At 38.5% G+C, this 21,693-nt stretch overlaps 1 protein-coding gene across 1 annotated transcript in view; it reads left to right on the forward strand.

Moving 5' to 3' along the window:
* LOC125251122 (coiled-coil domain-containing protein 148-like) overlaps positions 1-21,693 on the forward strand; it is a 209,778-nt gene that overhangs the window by 112,164 nt on the left and 75,921 nt on the right. Inside the window, exons 9-10 of the mRNA XM_048164058.1 lie at positions 6,064-6,202; positions 11,652-11,858. Coding sequence (XP_048020015.1) covers positions 6,064-6,202; positions 11,652-11,858 — 346 coding nt within the window. The remainder of the gene's footprint in view (positions 1-6,063; positions 6,203-11,651; positions 11,859-21,693) is intronic.

Consider the following 21,693-nt stretch of genomic DNA (forward strand, 5'->3'; position numbering starts at 1 on the left):
AAGTAGCGAACATGGTTTCAGCCAATTTCTTTATTTCAGCCAAAAATAGAGAGGGTGTTATCACATGTCAGCACCAACACTTAGTCTATGTCAGATAAATTCAGATGAATAAAGAAATTGTTAATCAAAGTAATCTGATGACTTTGATGAGAAATGAGTGATGTAACACACAAACACAGACTACATTCTTTTTTTATGAGAAAAGAGTCAAGAGCAAAGAGATGCTGAAGAGAAACTTTATTGAAAGTAAATAAAAAACAAAACAAATGTTGGGTCATCAAGTCCCGAGCCGCATTCTGACTGGCTGGGCAAGGGTCAGAGCTGGATAGACAGTTCAAACCGTAGCAACGTCACCAAGAGTTAGTCAGAGTCAATGTCAACAGCAGGCCAGGATCCAAACAGTATGACTCCTTTCCATGGAGCACAAAAAGATGAATTCTGAAGAATGCTCATGCTGCTCTTTTCCATACAGTGAAAGTAGACCATAAAATGTTTAAGGACAAAAGTGGTACATACATTTGTGCACTATATTTCAAGTCAACAGACTTGTTAATCTTTGATAATCTTCTCCCCTTCAACACATCTCATATCCCATTTGAGGTTGAGTATATATAATATGCCACATTAAGATGTCAAACCAAGTTTGACTTCAAATGTACCAAATGCCATTGTATCAAATGACCAGTCACAACATTAGCAATGGTGGGGAAATGACAACTAATTAAATTAGTGCTTGTTACTCACAAAACCCTCTCAGAAGACTTGATATATGGTACCAGCCAGTCATATGATATAAAACATCAGAGTAAGAAATTAAATAGGTAATTGTGAGAAAAAGTTTAACACTTTTAAAAAGTTACATTGTGAGATGTAGAGAGAAGAATGTTGCAAACACAAGACCATTTTGAGAATAATTATTATGAGACATTGTTGGAAATCTCAGAAGCATAGACCAGGAGACTTTGGGATCTCTTGAAGCAGAAGTTACTCTTTATTGAGAAACACGCTGTGCGTCGCTGTGGTCATCCAAAATCTAACTAAGGCAGTGACTTGGTAGTTCATATACATTCAAGGGGGAGGGATACATAGAGTAGGGGTGTGGACAATCTAAACAAAGGATGCAAATGCAGTACAGGAATCAGATCATTGCCTACATTTCCCAGCCATGATCTAATCAGCATAAATGTGTCATTCAAATGCATAGGTGCTAATCCAATCAGTCTGGCAGTATCACCTATACCTTTACATTATCATAGAGACAAAAGCACAGCTGTATCTTGAGCTTGTCCTGCCAAATGGTCAGGATGTAGGATCCGCAGATCTTAAACAGATTCTTAAATTTGTAATTCCACAGTTCCCCCTTTGAGAGTTCTAATAACTCTCACATAATACAAATTTAAACCTTCTTAAATCCCTTCTATAACATATGTTTGTTAACATAAGTTCCATCTTCCAGTCATGCAACTTGTAACAGTTACAGGCACATACATCTTATTCTGTGTCGTGTCCAACATTTACATAAGTGTTGTTCTTTAACTTGAGTATACTGTTGACACATATACAACGCAGGGTGGTAACATGTTGTATTAACTACATGATGACACAGAAAAACCATGTAGCATAAGCGTGGAAGTCCTAAAAGTCCATGGCGCCTGAATAGCTGTGGAGTCTGTTCCCGGGAGAGTCCATTTCCATGTTTGTCCCAAGATGATTATTTGTCATCGTGCAACTCCAAGTTGCTCTGATGAGTCCGTCATCATGAAGGTTGTTCATGGATATCTGAGGTGATGCTTTACACCAGGTGCTGCTTGTGAGACGTCATGGCATATACACATACCTGCACACAAGAAAACAAAGAGACAGCAGACCAGCAGTATTCATGCATAGACTTTAGTACGTTAGACCTCTGATGATCGTATAGTTTTTCTGTCTAACTCTGATCATCATAAACTTCTAGTGATCGTATAGTGGTTTTGTTCTTCTTTTTCTTAACCTAGTCTTAATCAATTTGACACCTATAGACCAGTAAGGTGGGGATAAACTGAGAGAGGGGGAAACCTATGAGGAAGTCTTCACCACAGGGTTAACCCCCGAGGCCTTTTGCACTTCGGTTCTTCCCTGGGCTCCTCACTGGTCTGTGTGTCCTATTCTCTCCCTGTAATTAAATTGCAAACTTTATTGTGCTACATCTCCATCTTCCATTGAAACATCAGTCATAGCAGACATCACAACCCATAGAGGAGTGAATGGAGTGTGCTGTAGCATAACATTTAAGGCTGTGAGTGTACTTAACCTGTGTCCCCAAATGGTGGAAGTGATAGTCAACTTTCTTTTGTTCAGAATGAGTCTTTCAGCTTTCTAGTAGATTACTGGGGAAATTAAGCACTCACAGCCCAAATGGTTAGCATGTCAGCAAGCTGTTGCTCCAAGAGTTTGGAGAAGAGGGGAGGGGCAGTTTCAGTGTAGCAAGTAGACTGAGTAGGAGCTGAGTAAAGCTGTTCATTTCTTTTAATGTCTTTTTGTTTTTCCTACACTCTTTCATCCAATGTCCAGGTTTACCACAGTAATGACAACTGCCTTCTCTCTTAGGACGTTTACGTTTCTGTCGATTCTCTGTGTTGACCTTAAAGGATGCTGCTGCAATCTTTACTCTTGTCTTGACATCTGAGTCTCTTTCCCAAATAGCTAACCTATCCAAGCTGTTTTGCAGGGTTCCATTGGACCATGTGAGGTCTAAGAAAGGCAATGCATTTCTGTATTCTGATGAAAGCCCATCAAACCACATGCGGACCAGTGGTCCATTATCCTCTAACACCTTCTCTGGAGTGTCAGCTATTCCACTGTATGCTGCAGCTAACTGACAAAATCTTTCAGTGTACTCACTTACAGTTTCATCCTTCGTCTGTACACAACTAGTGATCTTTGACCAGTCTACCTTTGGTCCAACAAGGTTCTGTAACACTCTCAGAACTCCTTCTCTCAATTCACCTTTGCTGGAATGCTGAAACTCAGAATTATTTACAGCACTTTCAAAATCATTGAATTCTGACTCTTTCAGGATTTGTGACATTAGCTGGGTGACGTCAGCTAGGGACATATCATAGAGCTTCATTTTTCTGGACAACTCTGTTCTAAACTCAGAAAAGTTTCTATGCACTGATGGCAAATTCTCAGCAATTCTTTCTATGTCTTCAGGACCTATAGTGGTACTGACCGCTTGTAACTGCAGTATGGGGGTTACAGATGGAACTGTGTCAACCCCTTTTGCCCTACTCTGAGCCTTTTGTCTCACTCCACACACTTCAACTGCATTTACATCTTTATCCATGAATCCAGTATTGCTATTGCCCTCTAGTCTACAGAAAGACTGTAAGTCAGGATAGCTTTCATCTGACTGTTGGTCTTTTGAGTCACATTTGGTTAATGCTTTGTTACGACCCAACTTCTGAGTGAGACGAGACACTCGAGTGTGCAACTGTTTGTTCTGCTCTTCTAACTTAGTAATACGTTGGATTTGTTTTTGTGCAATGGATAGAGTAAATTCTCTGTGGCAGCAGATAATGCCCTTCATATTTTTCTTCCGAATACAAGCACCAAGTACCTTTTTGCATTCTTCAATGGACCAAACTTTTTCTGGATGAATCCCAAATTTCTTTGTCAAATCCAATCTGACTGACTCAGTCACTATTGAGTCCATGTGCTTTCCTAACAATGATTTGAACTCACTATCTGTCCATAAAGGAGTAGCTAGTCCACCTTTCTCAGTTGTTGGAATTAGTCTAGCGTTCTTTCTCAACATTGTGTAATGTCTTTCTGGCACAACAATACACTTCAACACTTCCCTGACAGAGCAGAGGTTAACCTAGTTAATACACATCATAATGTATTCAACCTTCTCTGACGAGCAGAGTAGAACCAACTTGCTAGCACACTGTAACAGTTTTAACCTTCCCTGAATTAACAAAGGATGAACCTTCTTCTCTAGCAAAGTAGAGGATGGCTATTCTGTTAACACACCACCTTCCCTGATAAAACAGAGGACAACACAAATTATTAGCACTTTACACTAATTCTTCCCTGCCTGAACAGAGGATACCTAATTATTAGCATGTGATGCTAAACTTCCCTGCCTAAACAGAGGATAAACTTCATCTCTAAAAGAACATTTTTAGAGGATAACTTGGTTAACCAAACCCTACAGCTGTCTGTTAACTCTTCTCTGACGGTGCAGAGGATAACAACTTTGTACTGGTCTTAATGGTTCTTTTGGATAGAGTATCACTCACCAACCCTTGGGTGTACAGGAAAATTCAGCCTGGATCTTCTTTTGGATCAGATCTTTGTTGTGCTTGAAGTTCCAATCTGGATTGAGGTGAGAAGCTCTATCCGGGTCACGGCACCAAAACTGTTGGAAATCTCAGAAGCATAGACCAGGAGACTTTGGGATCTCTTGAAGCAGAAGTTACTCTTTATTGAGAAACACGCTGTGCGTCGCTGTGGTCATCCAAAATCTAACTAAGGCAGTGACTTGGTAGTTCATATACATTCAAGGGGGAGGGATACATAGAGTAGGGGTGTGGACAATCTAAACAAAGGATGCAAATGCAGTACAGGAATCAGATCATTGCCTACATTTCCCAGCCATGATCTAATCAGCATACATGTGTCATTCAAATGCATAGGTGCTAATCCAATCAGTCTGGCAGTATCACCTATACCTTTACATTATCATAGAGACAAAAGCACAGCTGTATCTTGAGCTTGTCCTGCCAAATGGTCAGGATGTAGGATCCGCAGATCTTAAACAGATTCTTAAATTTGTAATTCCACAACATCAAGACACAGTTAATGTCACAAGGGTAAATATGAAGTTAAATTGTGAGAAATAAAGTAATAATTTGAAATGTAAATTCACAATTACAAAAATATTGGGTAACACTTTATAATAACTGCACACTATGAAGCATTAGTTAAGCATTAGTTAATAGTTATTTCATCACTTATAAAGCATTAATAGACATTAGTAAGTAGTTTATAAATACAGCTATAATTGCTTTATTCTTGATTTATAAGCATATCTATAATGTGTTTAATAATTGTATTTTCATACTTTATTAATAATCAATTTATCATTTCTAAATTAAGTATTACATTATTTATAAACCAGTTATTTAGGAGTTGTCAGTAGTTCATTTAGTAATTGTAAGTAAATGATTAATAAACTATTTAAACATTCATTTATACATCTTATTATTTAGACACATATTAATAGTTACTTAGTGTGTTAGTAAATGTTTTATTAACACATATGCCTACTGCAATTCATGATTAATTCAGGTAGTTATAAAACATTTAGAAGTAGTCAGTTAACTATTTTTGTGAGCTCATCTAAAGTGAGGACTATTTATGATTTGTAAAGCTTTTATAAATGAGATTTAAAGGTTCAGTGATCTTCTGCACTGCTGTTCTCTAATGTTTTAAAGTTAGTACCGAGGTAGTTTTGACACTAGGAATATGTTAATAAAGCATTTATTAACACACTGAGTAACTAATACTATATGTCTAAATAATAAGATGCATAAATGTACATTTAAATATTTTATTAATCATTTACTTACACTTTCTAAATGATCTTATGAACCACTGACAACTCCTAAATTACTGGTTTGTGAATAATGTAATACATAATTTAGAAATGATAAATTGATCATTAATAAAGTATGAAAATACAATTATTAAACTCATTATAGATATGCTTATAAATCAAGAACAAAGCATTTATAGCTGTATTTATAAATGGCTTACTAATGTCTATTAATGTTTTATAAATGATGAATTAACTATTTACTAATGCTTAACTAATGCTTCATAGCGTGAGTTATTCTAAAGTGTTACCAAATATGGTTGCAATTCCCTTTTTATTCTATTATTATTATTATTATTATTTATTTATTTATTTATTTACTCTGAGGCAGAAGTGAACATCCATAGTATGGACTTGTGTAGTCTAGAAATTATTATCTGAGAAGGGTCATTTGTATACTTTGTGTCTTTGTGTCTCAGGAATTGTGGCTGGAATGCAGCAGATCATGAGTGTTTCCAGCACATAATGAGTCAGTATTCCCCAAGTCAGAGGAACCAGCGCTCACTTTACCGTGACATGCTGCAGAGATTGCTGCCACATATAACCCAACAGGAACTGGTCAGTACTCAATACAAATAATAATAATAATAAAGTTTATTTTATATAGTGCTTTTCTAACAAGTCAAGGACGCTTGAAAATACAACAGTAATACAATACAACAATATAGTACAGAACTGTTGCTAAACATATAACATGCTAGAAACATAATAATAACAGCAATAATGATCCAGTCATAGACTCTTAAGCATTTGCCTATTTAAATCCAAACAGTGACTTTTTTTTTTTTTTTTTGTCCGGGCAGTGTATCTCTTTACCCCTACTCTTAGCTTTACTTGCTTAGGTCCTCAACTCTTGCCACCTCTTGCTTTAAGCTGTCAACATTTGGAGGCAGAACGTTTAGCATTGACACCCCCAAATTATGCAATGCAATTCTCTTCCTCAATCCTTCTGGGACATCTATTCATGATTTCAAGAGATAACTGAAAACCCACCTTTTTTTCTTAAATGTTTTTCTTTATTTGTTATATTTTTTTCATGTGTACTTCTTCTACCCCTAATTGATGGTGTATGTAGCTTTTCATTTCATTTCTTTCATTTCAAACAAACATGTAGGAACCATGACCATACTCCAGGATGCCACAGTTCTTTTAACCCTAATTGGTGGAGTGTGTAGCTTTTCATTTCTTAAACAACCATGTAGGAAGACGTATCATGGCCAAATTCCAAATTCCAAAAGCCAAGATTCATTAGGCTCAAATTGTGGCACCTCTGAGTCTAGACCTTAAATTAATTGAAAGTCTTTGGGATGTGCTGAAGTAGACTTTACAGAGTACTCACCTCTTGCATTGTAAATACAAGATCTTGATCAAATACTGATGTGCCTCTTGATGGAAATAATATCACAACATTTATTTCCATCAAGAGGTGCATTGATTTTTTGTCAAGATCTTGTATAGACAATGCAAGAGGTGAACACACTGTAAAGTCTACTCCAGTACATCCCAAAGACTTTCAATGAAATTAAGGTCTGGACTCAGAGGTGCCAATTAATGTCTGAACCATTCTTTCACAGTTTGACCCTGATGAATCTTGGCTTTTAGATTTTGGATTTTGGCCATGATACGTCTTCTTACATGGTTGTTTAAGAAATGAAAAGCTACACACTCCACCAATTAGGGTTAAAAGAACTGTGGCAAAACATATAGCATGCTAGAAACATAATTTGAATTTGATTGGAAACAGGCGTTAATGAGAACAGGGGTGATATGAGAAAACCTTTTGGAAAAGGTGAGAACCTTTGCAGCAGAGTTTTGAATGTACTAGAGTAGGGTTGTGCCCAAAGCCGAATACCTCATTCAGAAAGGAAATAACAAAATCTACGTAATAAATATATAAAATATAATTTGCGGCCATCAAGGAGCCACTATAAAAATGTGGGGTATTGAAATCGCCTTTGAATGCATGCTCGCTTTTCACTTTCACCGTTGAATATGTAGTGGTGGTACCTGACCACACATTTTACAAAATAAGATATTTGTCAATGATTCTCAGGATCTGTTGCACACCAAATCTTCTGCCATCATCCTGTCAGTCATCTCTCCTTACTCTCTTCACGTGATAAGTGAAATCTGACTCCTGTTGCACTATGCTGAATGGAGCACAGCAGACACTTTCAGTTTATTATTGTAGCATCAATTGTACAACTGAACTGAATGGTTTTTATTTCTTTAAAAATAGCAAAATGACAGTAGGGGCTGTGCCATGGTGGGCAAGTAAAGTAATTTTCTATATCTTTTTCTACTCAGTATTTGGCTTCGAGCATATTCTTATACTAGAACTTGCTGAGTAGATTTTTCAGGAGAGGAAAGAAAAGAGCATTACAGTAGTCAAGGCATGACATAATGAATCCGTGAACCTGGGTTTGAGTTTTATGACAGATGAAATCTGTGAAGTAAAGGAGAGTGTGGAATCAAAGGTAGCTCCAAGGTTGCTAATGGTAAGAGCAGGTTGGATCAATTACACAATCACTATGTAAAGACAGATCACTGTGAGTTCAGGTGAGGTTTTTAGAACTGACCAGTAAGATGACTGTTCTCTATCAGCATTGAGTTTTAGATAATTATGAGTCCATCCAGTCCTGAATTTCCAAAATACAATTTCAGATTACCCTATGCATTGTGCTGAAAACATAAAGACCAAACATCATTGAGTTATATTGACCTTTTACCCATGCATTAATGTATACCTTGGTAGGCAAGTTTGTATAGTTTGCATGTACACAAACAACACTCATGAAGTATATAGAGTTCTTGATAATAAAAATAGAGAAGATTTGCTCCATTTTGTCCACTGTGTGTCTATTTTGTGTCCTTTGTGACTTCAAGTCACATAGCAAAACCTGTCTGGTGAGTGGAGTTCAGTTTACACCTCAGGTATAACGACTGAGGGACTGGGGTGATCAGTGGGGGAGAATGGTGATAGAATTAGCCTGCTCAATGACATGCTAATGTCATCTTTCTTCCTTTCCACAAATGGTCAGGGTGATTGCCTTGATAGGCTTATCTCCTAGCCTATCTATTCCCTTGTTTGCTTCTCTTGGAGGTGTGAGTTTTGGAGCCCTGTGCTTTTCATCACAGCAGATGAGGTGATGAGGGGAGTCTTCCCTCATGTCTGCCTGCTGATCACTACACAGCCGACGAGCTCTCATGACAGCAGTCCCGCCCCGGGGAATGGAGACTCCATCCCCAGTCGGTCCAGCTGATTTGGGAACGGTTCAGGGACGCTCAGGTAGACCTGTTTGCCTCTCCAGACAATGCCCATTGCCAGCTGTTTTACTCCCTGACCGAGGGCACTCTCGGGTCAGATGCGCTGGCGCACAGCTGGCCGCGGGGTCTACGCAAGTATGCGTTTCCCCCAGTGAGCCTCCTTGCGCAGACTCTGTGCAAGATCAGGGAGGACAAGGAGCAGGTCCTAATGGTCGCCCCCTATTGGCCCGGCCGGACCTGGTTCTCCGAACTGATGCTCCTTGCTACTGTCCCTCCCTGACCGATTCCTCTGAGGAAGGACCTTCTTTCTCAGAGACAGGGCACTCTCTGGCACCCGCGTCCAGATCTGTGGAGACTACATGTGTGGTCCCTGGACAGGACGCGGTCGGGTTAGGTATCTTACCACTGCATCTACCATCACTTCAGCACGAGCTTCGTCTACTAGACAAGTTTATGCGCTGAAGTGGAACCTCTTCGTCACCTGGTGTTCTTCCAGGAATGAGAACCCCTGGACATGTCCGATCGGATCTGTGCTGTCCTTTCTTCAAGAAGGGTTGGATCGAAGGCTGTCTCCTTCCACCCTTAAGGTCTATGTGGCCGTCTTTGGGGAAGCACGACCTGGTCGTTAGGTTCCTGTGGGGGGGCGAGGAGGCTTTTTCCTCCCCGCCCTTCACAGATTCCCTCTTGGGACCTCTCTTTAGTGTTATCTGCACTTCAGAGAGCTCCCTTTGAACCTTTGCTTTCAGTCGAGCTAAAGTTTCTATCTTTGAAGACTGTGCTCTTGATAGCTTTGGCTTCTATTAAGAGGGTTGGGGACCTACAGGCTTTCTCTGTTGACGAAGTATGCCTAGAATTCGGGCCGGATGACTCTCACGTTATCTTGAGACCCTGGCTCGGTTATGTGCCCAAAGTTCCCACCACTCCGTTCAGGGATCAGGTGGTGAACTTGCAAGCGCTGCCCCTGGAGGCGGCAGACCCAGCCCTGGCACTGCTCTGTCCAGTACGTGCGCTCCGCATTTACGTAGACAGAACTCAGTGCTTCAGGACTTCAGACCAACTCTTTGTCTGTTATGGAGGTCAGCAGAAGGGGAAGCCTGTCTCCAAGCAGAGACTAGCCCACTGGTAAGTGGATGCAATTGTCTTAGCCTACCAGGCTCAAGACCTGCCATGCCCCCTGAGAGTGAGAGCTCATTCACCTAGGAGTGTTGCCTCCTCTTGGGCGTTGGCGCGTGGCGCCTCGCTGACAGATATTTGTAGAGCTGCGGGCTGGGTGACACCTAACACATTTGCGAGATTTTATAATCTCCGTGTAGAGCCGTTATCCTCTCGTATACTCGCCCCTTCGGGCCAGTAGCTGGATCTGCTCGGTGTCATTCGCTTGCTGCGCCATTCCACTCTACGGATTGGATGCGTGCGCTCTCTCTCAGTAAGTTCCTCCAGCACTGTCGATGCCTACATTTGCGTGCTTGCCCCTTCGGTCAGCCCTTATGTTAGACTAGGTGCTTCCATGTGTTGTGATTCCCTGCGGGTAATCCCACGGGTGTATTCCACTTTAAGTCTCCTTTGGAGCATGTGTCTTCCCCTAGCAAGCCACTTGCTATTCTGATGTGTAATTCCACACTGCGGGTTGGTTACCTCAGTTATCACCGCTATGTGGGTATTCTGTAAGTCCTCCATGAGTAGGCAGCCTGTTAGCATACTCCTTGGTATGCTACCCAGTGTGCTCTGTGCTTCTATCATGCTCTCACGGCAAGGTACTGTTCTCACACTGTTCACTGGAAGACAGCGATTGTGGCGTTTTAGTAGGGACCCCATTTCGTCAGTCTCTGACGTAACGTCAAAGTGACCGACTGAAAGGGAACATCTAGGTTACGTATGTAACCCCAGTTCCCTTCGTTACAAATGTATAATTAATATAATATAATATAATATAATATAATATAATATATAATTATATATATATATATACTGTATGTGGTTACCTGGATGATCTATGACTGTTTTTTTGTTTTGTGATGGTTGTTCATGAATCCTTTGTTTGTTCTGAGCGGTTAAAGTGAGCTCTGTTCTTTAGAAAAATCCTCCAGGTCTTGTAGGTTCTTCAGTTTTCAAGCATTTTTTGCATATTTGAACCCTTTCCATCAGTGACTGTATGATTTTGAGATCCATCTTTTCACACTGAGGGACTCAAACACAACTGTTAAAAAAGGTTCAAACATTCACTGATGCTCCAGAAGGAAACACAATGCATTAAGAGTTGGGGGGTGAAAACATTTGAACAGGATGAATATGTCCAAATTTTTCTTATTTTATTGAAATATCATTGCATGTACTAACTTCTATTATGTATTATACTGTCAAGTTGCTTAGATGCATCAGATTTGTTGTAAGCAGGCTTTAATTTAATTTAATTTAATTTAATTAATTTTATTACCTTTAAGACTACAAGTGAAAACTAATAAATAAAATAAATCCCTGCTAATTTGTGAATGAAAGACAAATCACAATAATAATAATAATAATAATAATAATAGAACTGAACATCAAGTTATATATACTTGTTTATAAAGAAAGAAAGAATTCCAGGTTTATAAAGCTTTTTGCATCAAAGTCATAAAAAGACTTCAAGCTGCAGTCGCTGCCAAAGGATTTTCAACTAAGCTGGGGTCTGAATACTTGTGTCACTGTGTTCCTGCTTGTGCAACAGTCATTGTATCTGTGGGCTTTTGTTATATTGCAGAGTGCACATGAGCGTTGGAGTGACTGGTATCATTTCAGCATGACACAGAAGAGTCTGGTACTGCAGGGCTGGCAGCGTGATCACTCAGAACTGCTCCTGCGGGCACTGAGTGTGTTGGAGGACTGCAGGATCTCTCACATACAGCAGCAGGAACTTCAGAACCAGCGTTCACATCAGCAGAACATCTGCCTCAAGCTGAGAGAAAAGGTTTTTTACATTTACCATCTTAAGACACAGCCACACTAGGTCTTCTGTTTTTAATACATCACAAATACATGTGGCTGTATTGTCATCTCTCGTTCTCGGGGGGTGGGGGGTGGGGGGGGCGATATGTATGTGTGTATATATATATATATATACAGTGCTGCTTGAAAGTTTGTGAACCCCTTAAAGAATCTGGAAAATGTAAATAATTTTAACAAAATAAGAGAGATCATACAAAATACATATTAATTTTTAATTTAGTACTGTCCTAAGTAGGATATTTTACATAAAAGATGATTACATATAGTCCACAAGACAACAGTTGAATTTATTAAAATGGCTCCATTCAAAAGTTTGTGAACCACTGATTCTTAATACTCTGTGTGGTTACCTGGATGATCTACTGTTAGGGTTACATCTGTTTTGGACATTTTGTCACATGTCCTCCTTTGTTCAGTTTTTCCCACCACTCTTTAGTTTCCAGTGTTTACAGATTGATTAAGGTGATCAGTTCAGGTGTGTCTTGTTAATTATATTGTTAAGGTCCTTTGTTTGTCTCTTGTATATATACTCTGTGTTTTTCTTTAGTCTCTGTCGGTTCTCATTTATTGTGAATGTGGTTTTCTCCTGTTTAATTCCTGGTTCCTGTGTATTTTGTCATTAAAGCCTGCATTTCTCCTTGTCGTGAGTGTTCATACACCATGTTCCATGACAGAACCAAACTTAAAAAGATGATCCTGGCTGAGGACCTCTCTTAATGTGTGTTTTCGGATGGGACTGGATGAGGATACAAACCTTTTGGACTCTGTTTTTCATTTTGTCACATGTCCTCCTTTGTTCAGTTTTTCCCGCCACTCTTTAGTTGTTATAGTTACAAATTGTTTTGAGTTTCAGTTCAGGTGTGTCTTGTTAATTATCTTGTTAAGGTCCTTTGTTGTCTCTTGTATATATACCTTGTGTTTTCCTTTAGTCTCCGTTGGTTCTCGTTTATTGTGAATGTGGTTTTCTGTGTATTTCAGCATTAAAGATAATTGAAGATGGCTGCTGGTGGGAGAGGTGTGGTAACAGCTCTCCTGCTATACACTCTAATTGTGGGTCTCATACCATCTAATGTTGACCTCAAACTTGCTGATAACAAGCAACAACTTATCTTTTATAGAAAAAGGTTTCTCAGCAGTTTGGATCTATTTTACAAACAAACAAACAATAATGTCAAGCCAAGCATTGGTTATGGAAAATACCTTGTGGCTATGACTTTCATTTATCCTCATTTCTACAAACAAATCCGGAAAAAAACAAAGACAACTTCACGCCTACAATGGACAAATGCACTGATCATCTCAATCTGTTTGATATTATCTGGAGACATACATCCATGCCCAGGACCGCACCACGTTACACCGGAGGAGCGCACTACTACAGTCCTACAGGTATGCCCTTTGTATGATGCGCTACAATGTAATCCTGTACACTCTAACCTTCCGTGTCCGTCGTCTTCCCTTGATGCTGCTGCGGATGGGACGCTGGGGAGACGTGAAGGTGCTGAGACGGAGGTATTGGATCGGCGCACGGGGATTTCTCATGCCGGTGTCGACGTGGGTGGAGTGCGACGTGTCCTCGGGGGATCACGGAGGTCGAGTCTGCGGTGTGGTGGCTTCGCGGGGGCGTCGGGCGGATCCTGTTTTTCGTCGGGGCTTGAGGGGGGTAACGCCATACATGTTGGGCTGTCTAGACCGCAAAGTTCTGCGACTACTTCAAAAAAGGGTGCTTTGCGCGTTCCTATAGTAACGCAGAATGTAAACAGGAAACATCTAAATCCTGGGATTGTGAAGAACAGGAAGTGGGAGGTGTTCCAGACTGTCAATCATTCGCGAACAATGTGGGACCCTAGGGCTAAACCAAAGGGTCTTCTAGGTGGACATCTAAATGTTAGAAGCATACTGTCTAAAAGTGAGCAAATTCAGCATCTGTTATCGGATTCAAACCTGGATTTTTTATGTTTATCTGAAACCTGGCTTAATCAAAATGCTCCGTCGGCAGCTCTGAATATTCCTGGTTATAACGTCTAAGGAAAAGACAGGGAGGGATCAAAAAAGGGAGTGATGGTTTATATAAAAAGCACATTACAGTGTCACAAAATCAAATGGTCAAATAATTTATTAGAATGTTTAGGTCTCAAAATCACCCTTTCACCACAAATGTCATTTGTCCTTGTCGTAATGTACAGGCCTCCCTCTGCAGATAACAGTTTTTATGAAAATTTTGAGAAGCTGCTAAAAGAAAGCAACCTTGATAAAGAACTTATCATTATGGGGGATTTTAACATCAACTGGGAGGACAAATCCTCTAGAAAAAAGCTCAAACAAATCACTGACAGGTTTGATCTAACACAAATTGTACGTGGGCCAACAAGAATAACTAACTCTACCAAGACACAAATCGATCTCATATTTACCAATAGACCTGAAAGAATTGCAAAATCATTTAATATGTTGACAGGTTTATCAGATCACAATCTTATTCTTGTCACAAGAAATCTTGCCAAAAAACGTTTTCATCCTTGTACTAGAGGAAAAAAAGAAACTATCACAATTCCTAAAAATAATTATCAAAACTTTGTAGCTGCAGCTAACCAAATTCAATGGGATGACATTTTATCTTTTGTTGATTGTGAAAAAGACAGCAAAATATTTCTAAAAACACTTGAGAGAACTATTAAAGAATTCTCACAAAAAATCAGGTACAAACAACGCAAAAATACTGTACCCTGGATAAATCCAGACATCATAAAAATAATGAAAGATCGAGACCAAGCCTTAAAAATAGCAAATAAAACTAAATCAACTCATGATAGAGGACGTTTCACCAATGTTGAGAAATAAAGTTGTAAGATCATTAAGAAAAGCAAAGGCAGACTTCTTTCTCACTATAATTGAAAAATCCAATGGAAATACTAAAATAATATGGAACCAGTTAAGAAAAATGATAGGTGATCGCCCCAAAGAACAAAACATTCCAGAAATTAAAATAAATGCAAAATTGACAAATAATCTTCCGGTTATAGCAGAAGCATTTAATCACCATTTTATTGATTCTGTGGCTAACATAGCGAACTGTCTTACACTAGAGAATACATACACTCCGTCAATAGACAAAAGTCAATTTGTTTTTAGTTGAATTAATGTCACAGAATCAGAGGTATCACAGACCATTAAATCACTCAGACCATCAAAATGCAAAGATATTTTTGATATGGATACGGTAATGCTCAAGGCACTAAGTACATCTGTCACATCCCCCATCACCAAAATAATCAACATGTCTATTTCACAAAATATTTTCCCAAGCATGTGGAAACCAGCTATTGTTGCTCCAATTTTCAAAAGTGGAGATCCTCATTCCATGTCAAACTACAGACCCATCAGTATATTGCCTACAGTGTCTAAGATTGCAGAGAAACTAATAGCAAAACAAATTATTAACCATCTAAATACCACACCCTTTGCTCTCCACCCTATGCAGTTTGGCTTTAGAGCCAATTACTCCACCGAGACTGCGACTTGTTTTTTTACTGAAAACATCAGAGCTCTGTTGGACCGAGGTGGGGTTGTTGGTGCGGTGTTCCTGGATCTTAGGAAGACTTTTGATACTGTTAATTATACAATTTTGCTGACAAAATTATGCAGTTTTAACTTTTCCTCGGATGCTCTTAACCCTTATGCGGTCTTCGTTTGGGAAGTACACTCAGGGTCTTCGGGGTCTCCACAGACCCCAGGCAACAAAATGCAATTTTGTAACAAAATACTTGTTTTTTTAAAATACATTTAATTTTACTCTGTTTATTAATGTTTTTACTCCATGTTTGTACAGTTTTTGGAGGATTTATCATATTTTATATATGATATTATATAAATAAATTAAAAAATATTTTTTTAAAATAGGTTTTTATACAAAAACAGCTTTTTATGTAAAATTCACTTTATAAAAGACCCACATTTCTAAATTTCATTCATGGGGATAACATGGATAATTTGACATGGTTTAGTGTAAGATTTTTGCCCATCTTTTGGAAAATGCAGTTTTAAAAGTAAAAAAACTATCATTTTTACCAGTAGATGGCTGCAGAGCTCCACTATATGCTATGTGCTATTTGAATGACTGAAAGACATCTTTTCATAAGTTTTTTTCAGTTGGATTCATATCTAAATATTATGAAATCACAATTATAACAATAAAGGGTACTTTTTGTCAAAGTTTAGTATTTTTTGTAATGAAAAAAAATAGTTTTTCAATATTGTTACATTATGATGAGACTCCACTGTGAAAATGGACAAAATTCATCCTCAAAATCAACATTTTGGAAAAATTAATTTTTTTCAGTACAAAAAAATGCTAAACTTTGACAAAAAGTATTTTTTATTGTTATAATTGTGATTTCATAACATTTAGATATGAATCCAACAAAAAAAAAAAAAAACTTATGAAAAGATGTCTTTCAGTCAGTCAGATAGCACATAGCAAATAGTGGAGCTCTGCAGCCATCTACTGGTAAAAGTGATTTTTTTTTTTACTTTTAAAACTGCATTTTTCAAAAGATGGGCAAAAATCTTACACTAAACCATGTCAAATTATCCATGTTATCCCCATGAATGAAAGTTAGAAATGTGGGTCTTTTATAAAGTGAATTTTACATAAAAAGCTGTTTTTGTAAAAATATTAATTAATTTATTTATTTATATAAATTTAAAAGATACGAGAAATCCTCCAAAAACTGCACAAATATGAAGTAAAAACATTAATAAACAGAGTAAAATTACATTTGTTTTTTAAAAAGCAGTTATTTTATAACAAAATTACATTTTATTGCCTGGGGTCTGTGGAGACCCCGAAGACCCTGAGTGTGACCCTTTTTTTTTTACACTAACATAAAAACAAGATATCACTCCGATTTTTTTTTTTTTTTTTTTTTTTTTCTTTGTAGATCTAGAAAGTGTTAACAACGGTACAAAGTTTCATGTCATTTGGACAAAGAGAATATTTTTTTTTATTTGAGCAAACGTCGTTTGGGGTCTGTGCAGACCCCAAAGACCCTATAAGGGTTAAATGGACTGAGTCTTATCTCACTGATCGTCTCGAACATGCCAGAGTCCAGTCTTTTAAATCAGCCGCCCTTAGTCTGTCCACCGGTCTTCCTCAAGGATCTATTTTAGGGCCTCTATTGTTCTCACTTTATATTAATGACCTTCCGTCCGTCTGTCCTGATGTTTCTGTACAGATGTATGCTGATGACACTGTAGTATATGTTCATGGTAAGAATATTTCTCAGGTGGCCGAGAAGCTCACTAAATCCATGGATAATATTAGTCAAGTCAAGTCAAATTTATTTATATAGCGCTTTTACAATTGGTAATTGTTTCAAAGCAGCTTTACATATTAGAAGCACAGAAAAAAGGGAAGTGGTTAAAAATAAGCTGTACAAACAAGCGTGGTAATATGTAACATATACAAGATGGTGCTACATTAAGCCAATGTCGGCTGACTCCCAGGGGTGGAAAAAACCCCCTAGGAGAAAAACCCAGCGTGTTAACACTGGGAAAAAAGTCCTAGGAGGGAAAAAACCCCTTGGAAGATATATATAATATATGTAAATGGATTTGGAGATCAAAATCTGAATTAAACATTTTTATTCTAGAGATTAAAAATAGATTATATATAAATATATGTAAGCGGATACGGGGATTAAAAATCTGAATTATAGATGCAGCCAGAACTGGATCTGTAGGCCCATTGTCTCCTGGGCTACGTTGTAGTCAGGTCCAGACACAGGTTCTCCATCTGATCTGGATACGGCCTGGATCCAGCACCCGGCAAACCTCAGGATAAGCAGAGAGACAGATATTAGCGTAGATGCCATTCTTATTCTGATGTACAGGTATATCTAGTGTTATAGGAAATGTTCTCGGTTCCGGCCGACCTAATTATTGCAGCGTAACAATCCTTTAACGGATTTGAAAAATGTTAATGTATTGATAATGTGTTATGTGTATGCAAGAGCAAAGAGATGTGTTTTTAGTCTAGATTTAAACTGACAGAGTGTGTCTGCTTCCCGAACAATGCTAGGAAGATTGTTCCAGATTTTAGGTGCTAAATAGGAAAAGGATCTGCCGCCTTCAGTTGATTTTGATATTCTGGGTATTATCAACTGGCCTGAATTCTGAGATCGCAATAAACGTGAAGGACTATAATGCATTAAGAGCTCACTTAGGTACTGGGGAGCTAAACCATTTAGAGCTTTATAAGTAAGTAGCAAGATTTTAAAATCTATACGATGTTTAATAGGGAGCCAATGTAATGTTGACAGAACTGGGCTAATATGGTCATACTTTCTGGTTCTAGTAAGAACTCTAGCTGCCGCATTTTGGACCAACTGTAGTCTGTTTAAAAGCCGAGCAGAACAACCACCCAGTAGAGCGTTACAATAATCTAGTCTTGAGGTCATGAATGCATGAACCAACTGTTCCGCATTTGTCATTGAGAGCATATGTCGTAATTTAGATATATTTTTTAGATGGAAGAAGGCGGTTTTACAGATACTAGAAACATGACTTTCAAATGAAAGATTGGTATCGAAGAGCACACCCAGGTTCCTAACTGAGGACGAAGGTTTAATGGAGCACCCGTCAAGTGTTAGAGAGTATTCAAGGTTTTTTCGTGAGGAAGTTTTTGGTCCAAAGATTAGGATATCAGTTTTTTCTGAATTTAATAATAAGAAATTTCTTGTCATCCAGTTTTTAAATGTCAGCTATGCATTCTGTTAGTTTTGTGAATTTGTAGGTTTCGTCAGGGCGCGAGGAAATATAGAGCTGAGTATCGTCAGCGTAGCAGTGAAAACTAACACCATGCTTCCTAATTATCTCTCCTAAGGGCAGCATGTACAGAGTGAAAAGCAACGGTCCTAGTACTGAGCCTTGTGGTACTCCATATTGAACTTGTGATCGATACGACATCTCTTCATTAACTACTACAGACTGATAACGGTCAGATAAGTAAGATTTGAACCATGCCAAAGCAATTCCACTAATGCCAATATAGTTTTCAAGTCTTTTTAAAAGAATGTTGTGATCGATAGTGTCAAAAGCAGCACTGAGATCTAATAACACTAATAGAGAAATACAGCCACGATCGGATGATAAGAGTAGATCGTTTGTAACTCTAACGAGAGCAGTCTCAGTACTATGGTATGGTCTAAATCCTGACTGGAAATCCTCACAGATTCCATTTCTTTCTAAAAAGGAGCACAGTTGTGTTGAAACTGCCTTTTCTTGTATCTTTGACAGAAAAGGTAGATTCGAGATTGGCCTGTAATTTACTAAATCTCTCGGATCTAGTTGAGGTTTTTTAATAAGAGGTTTAATAATAGCCTGCTTAAAGGTTTTTGGCACGTATCGTAGTGTTAAGGATGAATTAATTATATCAAGAAGTGGACCTACGACCTCTGGAAGCATTTCTTTCAGTAGTTTAGTCGGCATTGGGTCTAACATACATGTCGTTGATTTTGATGATTTGATAAGTTTAGATAATTCTTCCTCTCCTATAGCGGCGAATGATTCTAGTTTTACCTCAGGGACACTACAGTGCACTGTCTGAAGCGAAACTGTGGACGGTTGCATGTTTTTAATTTTCTCTCTAATATTATCAATCTTGCAAGTAAAGAAGTTCATAAAGTCATTACTGCTGTGCTCTATGGAAACGTCAGCAGTTGAATCTTGGTTTCTAGTTAATTTAGCCACTGTGTCAAATAAATACCTAGGATTATGTTTGTTTTCTATTAAGAGATTTGAAAAATAAGTAGATCTAGCATTTCTTATAGCCGTTCTGTACTCAATCATTTTTTCTTTCCACGAAAGGCGAAAAACTTCTAGTTTTGTTTTCTTCCAACTACGTTCAGCTTTTCTCACAGCTCGTTTTAGAGCCCGAGTGTGCTCATCATACCACGGCGTTGGATTAGTTTCCTTAATCTTCTTTAGACGTAAAGGAGCGACTGCATCTAATGTGCTGGAAAAGAGAGAGCCAATAGTTTTTGTTGCAGCATCGAGTTCTTCTAAGTTGTCAGGTATACTAAGGCGATGAAACTGCTCGGGGAGATTATTTATAAAGCAATCTTTAGTGGTAGACGTGATGGTTCTACGATATTTATGGCTGGGTGGTGGTTTTGTAGCCTTGGCTAATTGTATTATACACGAGACTAAATAATGATCTGATATATCTTCGCTCTGCTGTAGAATTTCAACAGCATCAATATCAATTCCATGCGACAGTATTAGATCTAGGGTATGATTACGACAATGAGTGGTTCCTGACACGTGTTGTCTAACTCCAATAGAGTTTAAAATGTCTGCAAATGCCAATCCAAATGCGTCTTTATTATTATCTACATGGATATTAAAATCACCAACAACAAGGACTTTATCCGCAGCCAGTACTAACTCTGATATAAAATCAGCAAATTCTTTGATAAAGTCATTATGGTGCCCTGGTGGCCTGTATACAGTAGCCAGCACAAATGTCAACTTACATAATGTTACATAAAGCACAATCACTTCAAAGGAATTATATTTGAAATTCTTTTGAATGATTCTGAATATATTACTATAAATTACAGCAACACCTCCCCCTTTGCCTTTCTGTCGAGGATTGTGTCGATAATCATAACCTTGAGGACTAGACTCATTTAAAGTAATGTAATCGTCTGGTTTTAGCCAGGTTTCTGTCAAACACAGCAAGTCTAGTTTATTATCTGTGATAATTTCATTTACAATAAGTGCTTTTGAAGAAATAGATCTAATATTCAGTAACCCAAGCTTTATCATTTGTTTATCTGATTTATCTGTGATTTTCATTTTTTGAACATCAATTAAATTTTTACCCTTAAAAGGTTTCGGAAGTTTTTTGTATTTACTAGTTCGAGGTACAGACACAGTCTCTATGTGATAATATCTAGGTGAAAGAGTTTCTATGTGCTGTGAATTATTTGAGTTCTGTGACGTGAGGCGGCTAGCAGACGGTCGGTTTAGCCAGTTTGTCTGCGTCCTGATCTGGGCCCTGGTTTGTCATGTTTCAGCTCTAAGACTATTTGCCAAATTTCTAGATAGAAGAGCAGCACCATCCCGGGAGGGATGAATACCATCTCTTTTCAACAGATCAGGTCTGCCCCAAAAGCTTTTCCAATTGTCTATGAAACCTATATTATTCTGCGGACACCACTTAGACAGCCAGCCATTGAGTGATGATAACCTGCTAACGATCTCATCACTCCGACGAACAGGAAGAGGGCCAGAACAAATTACTTCTGCTGACATTGAATTTGCGAGTTCACACACCTCTTTAATGTTAATTTTAGTGATCTCCGACTGGCGAAGTCGAACATCATTTGTGCCGACGTGGATAATGATTTTAGAATATTTACGTTTAGCATTAGCCAGCACTTTTAAATTTGCTTTGATGTCAGGTGCTCTGGCCCCCGGCAAACATGTGACTATGGTGGCTGGTGTCTCTATTTTCACGTTCCGTGTAATAGAATCGCCAATAACTAGGGCACTTTCAACAGGATTCTCAGTGGGTGCGTCACTGAGTGGGGAGAACCTGTTTGATGTTCTAATCGGAACGGAAGAGTGGTGTTTGTTCTTGCCATTATGCCGCCTCACAGTCACCCAGTTAGCCTGCTGCGTGGCTTCTACAACCGGAACCAAATGTGCAGTGTTTACTAGGCTAGTCGCATCCAAAGCAGTATCTAAGGCCCTTTCATTCTCACTATCCTCAATTAAAGTTTGGATGCGTG

This window comes from Megalobrama amblycephala, linkage group LG17 (genome assembly GCF_018812025.1).
Source record: "Megalobrama amblycephala isolate DHTTF-2021 linkage group LG17, ASM1881202v1, whole genome shotgun sequence".
In the NCBI taxonomy this organism is placed as follows: Eukaryota; Metazoa; Chordata; class Actinopteri; order Cypriniformes; family Xenocyprididae; genus Megalobrama; species Megalobrama amblycephala.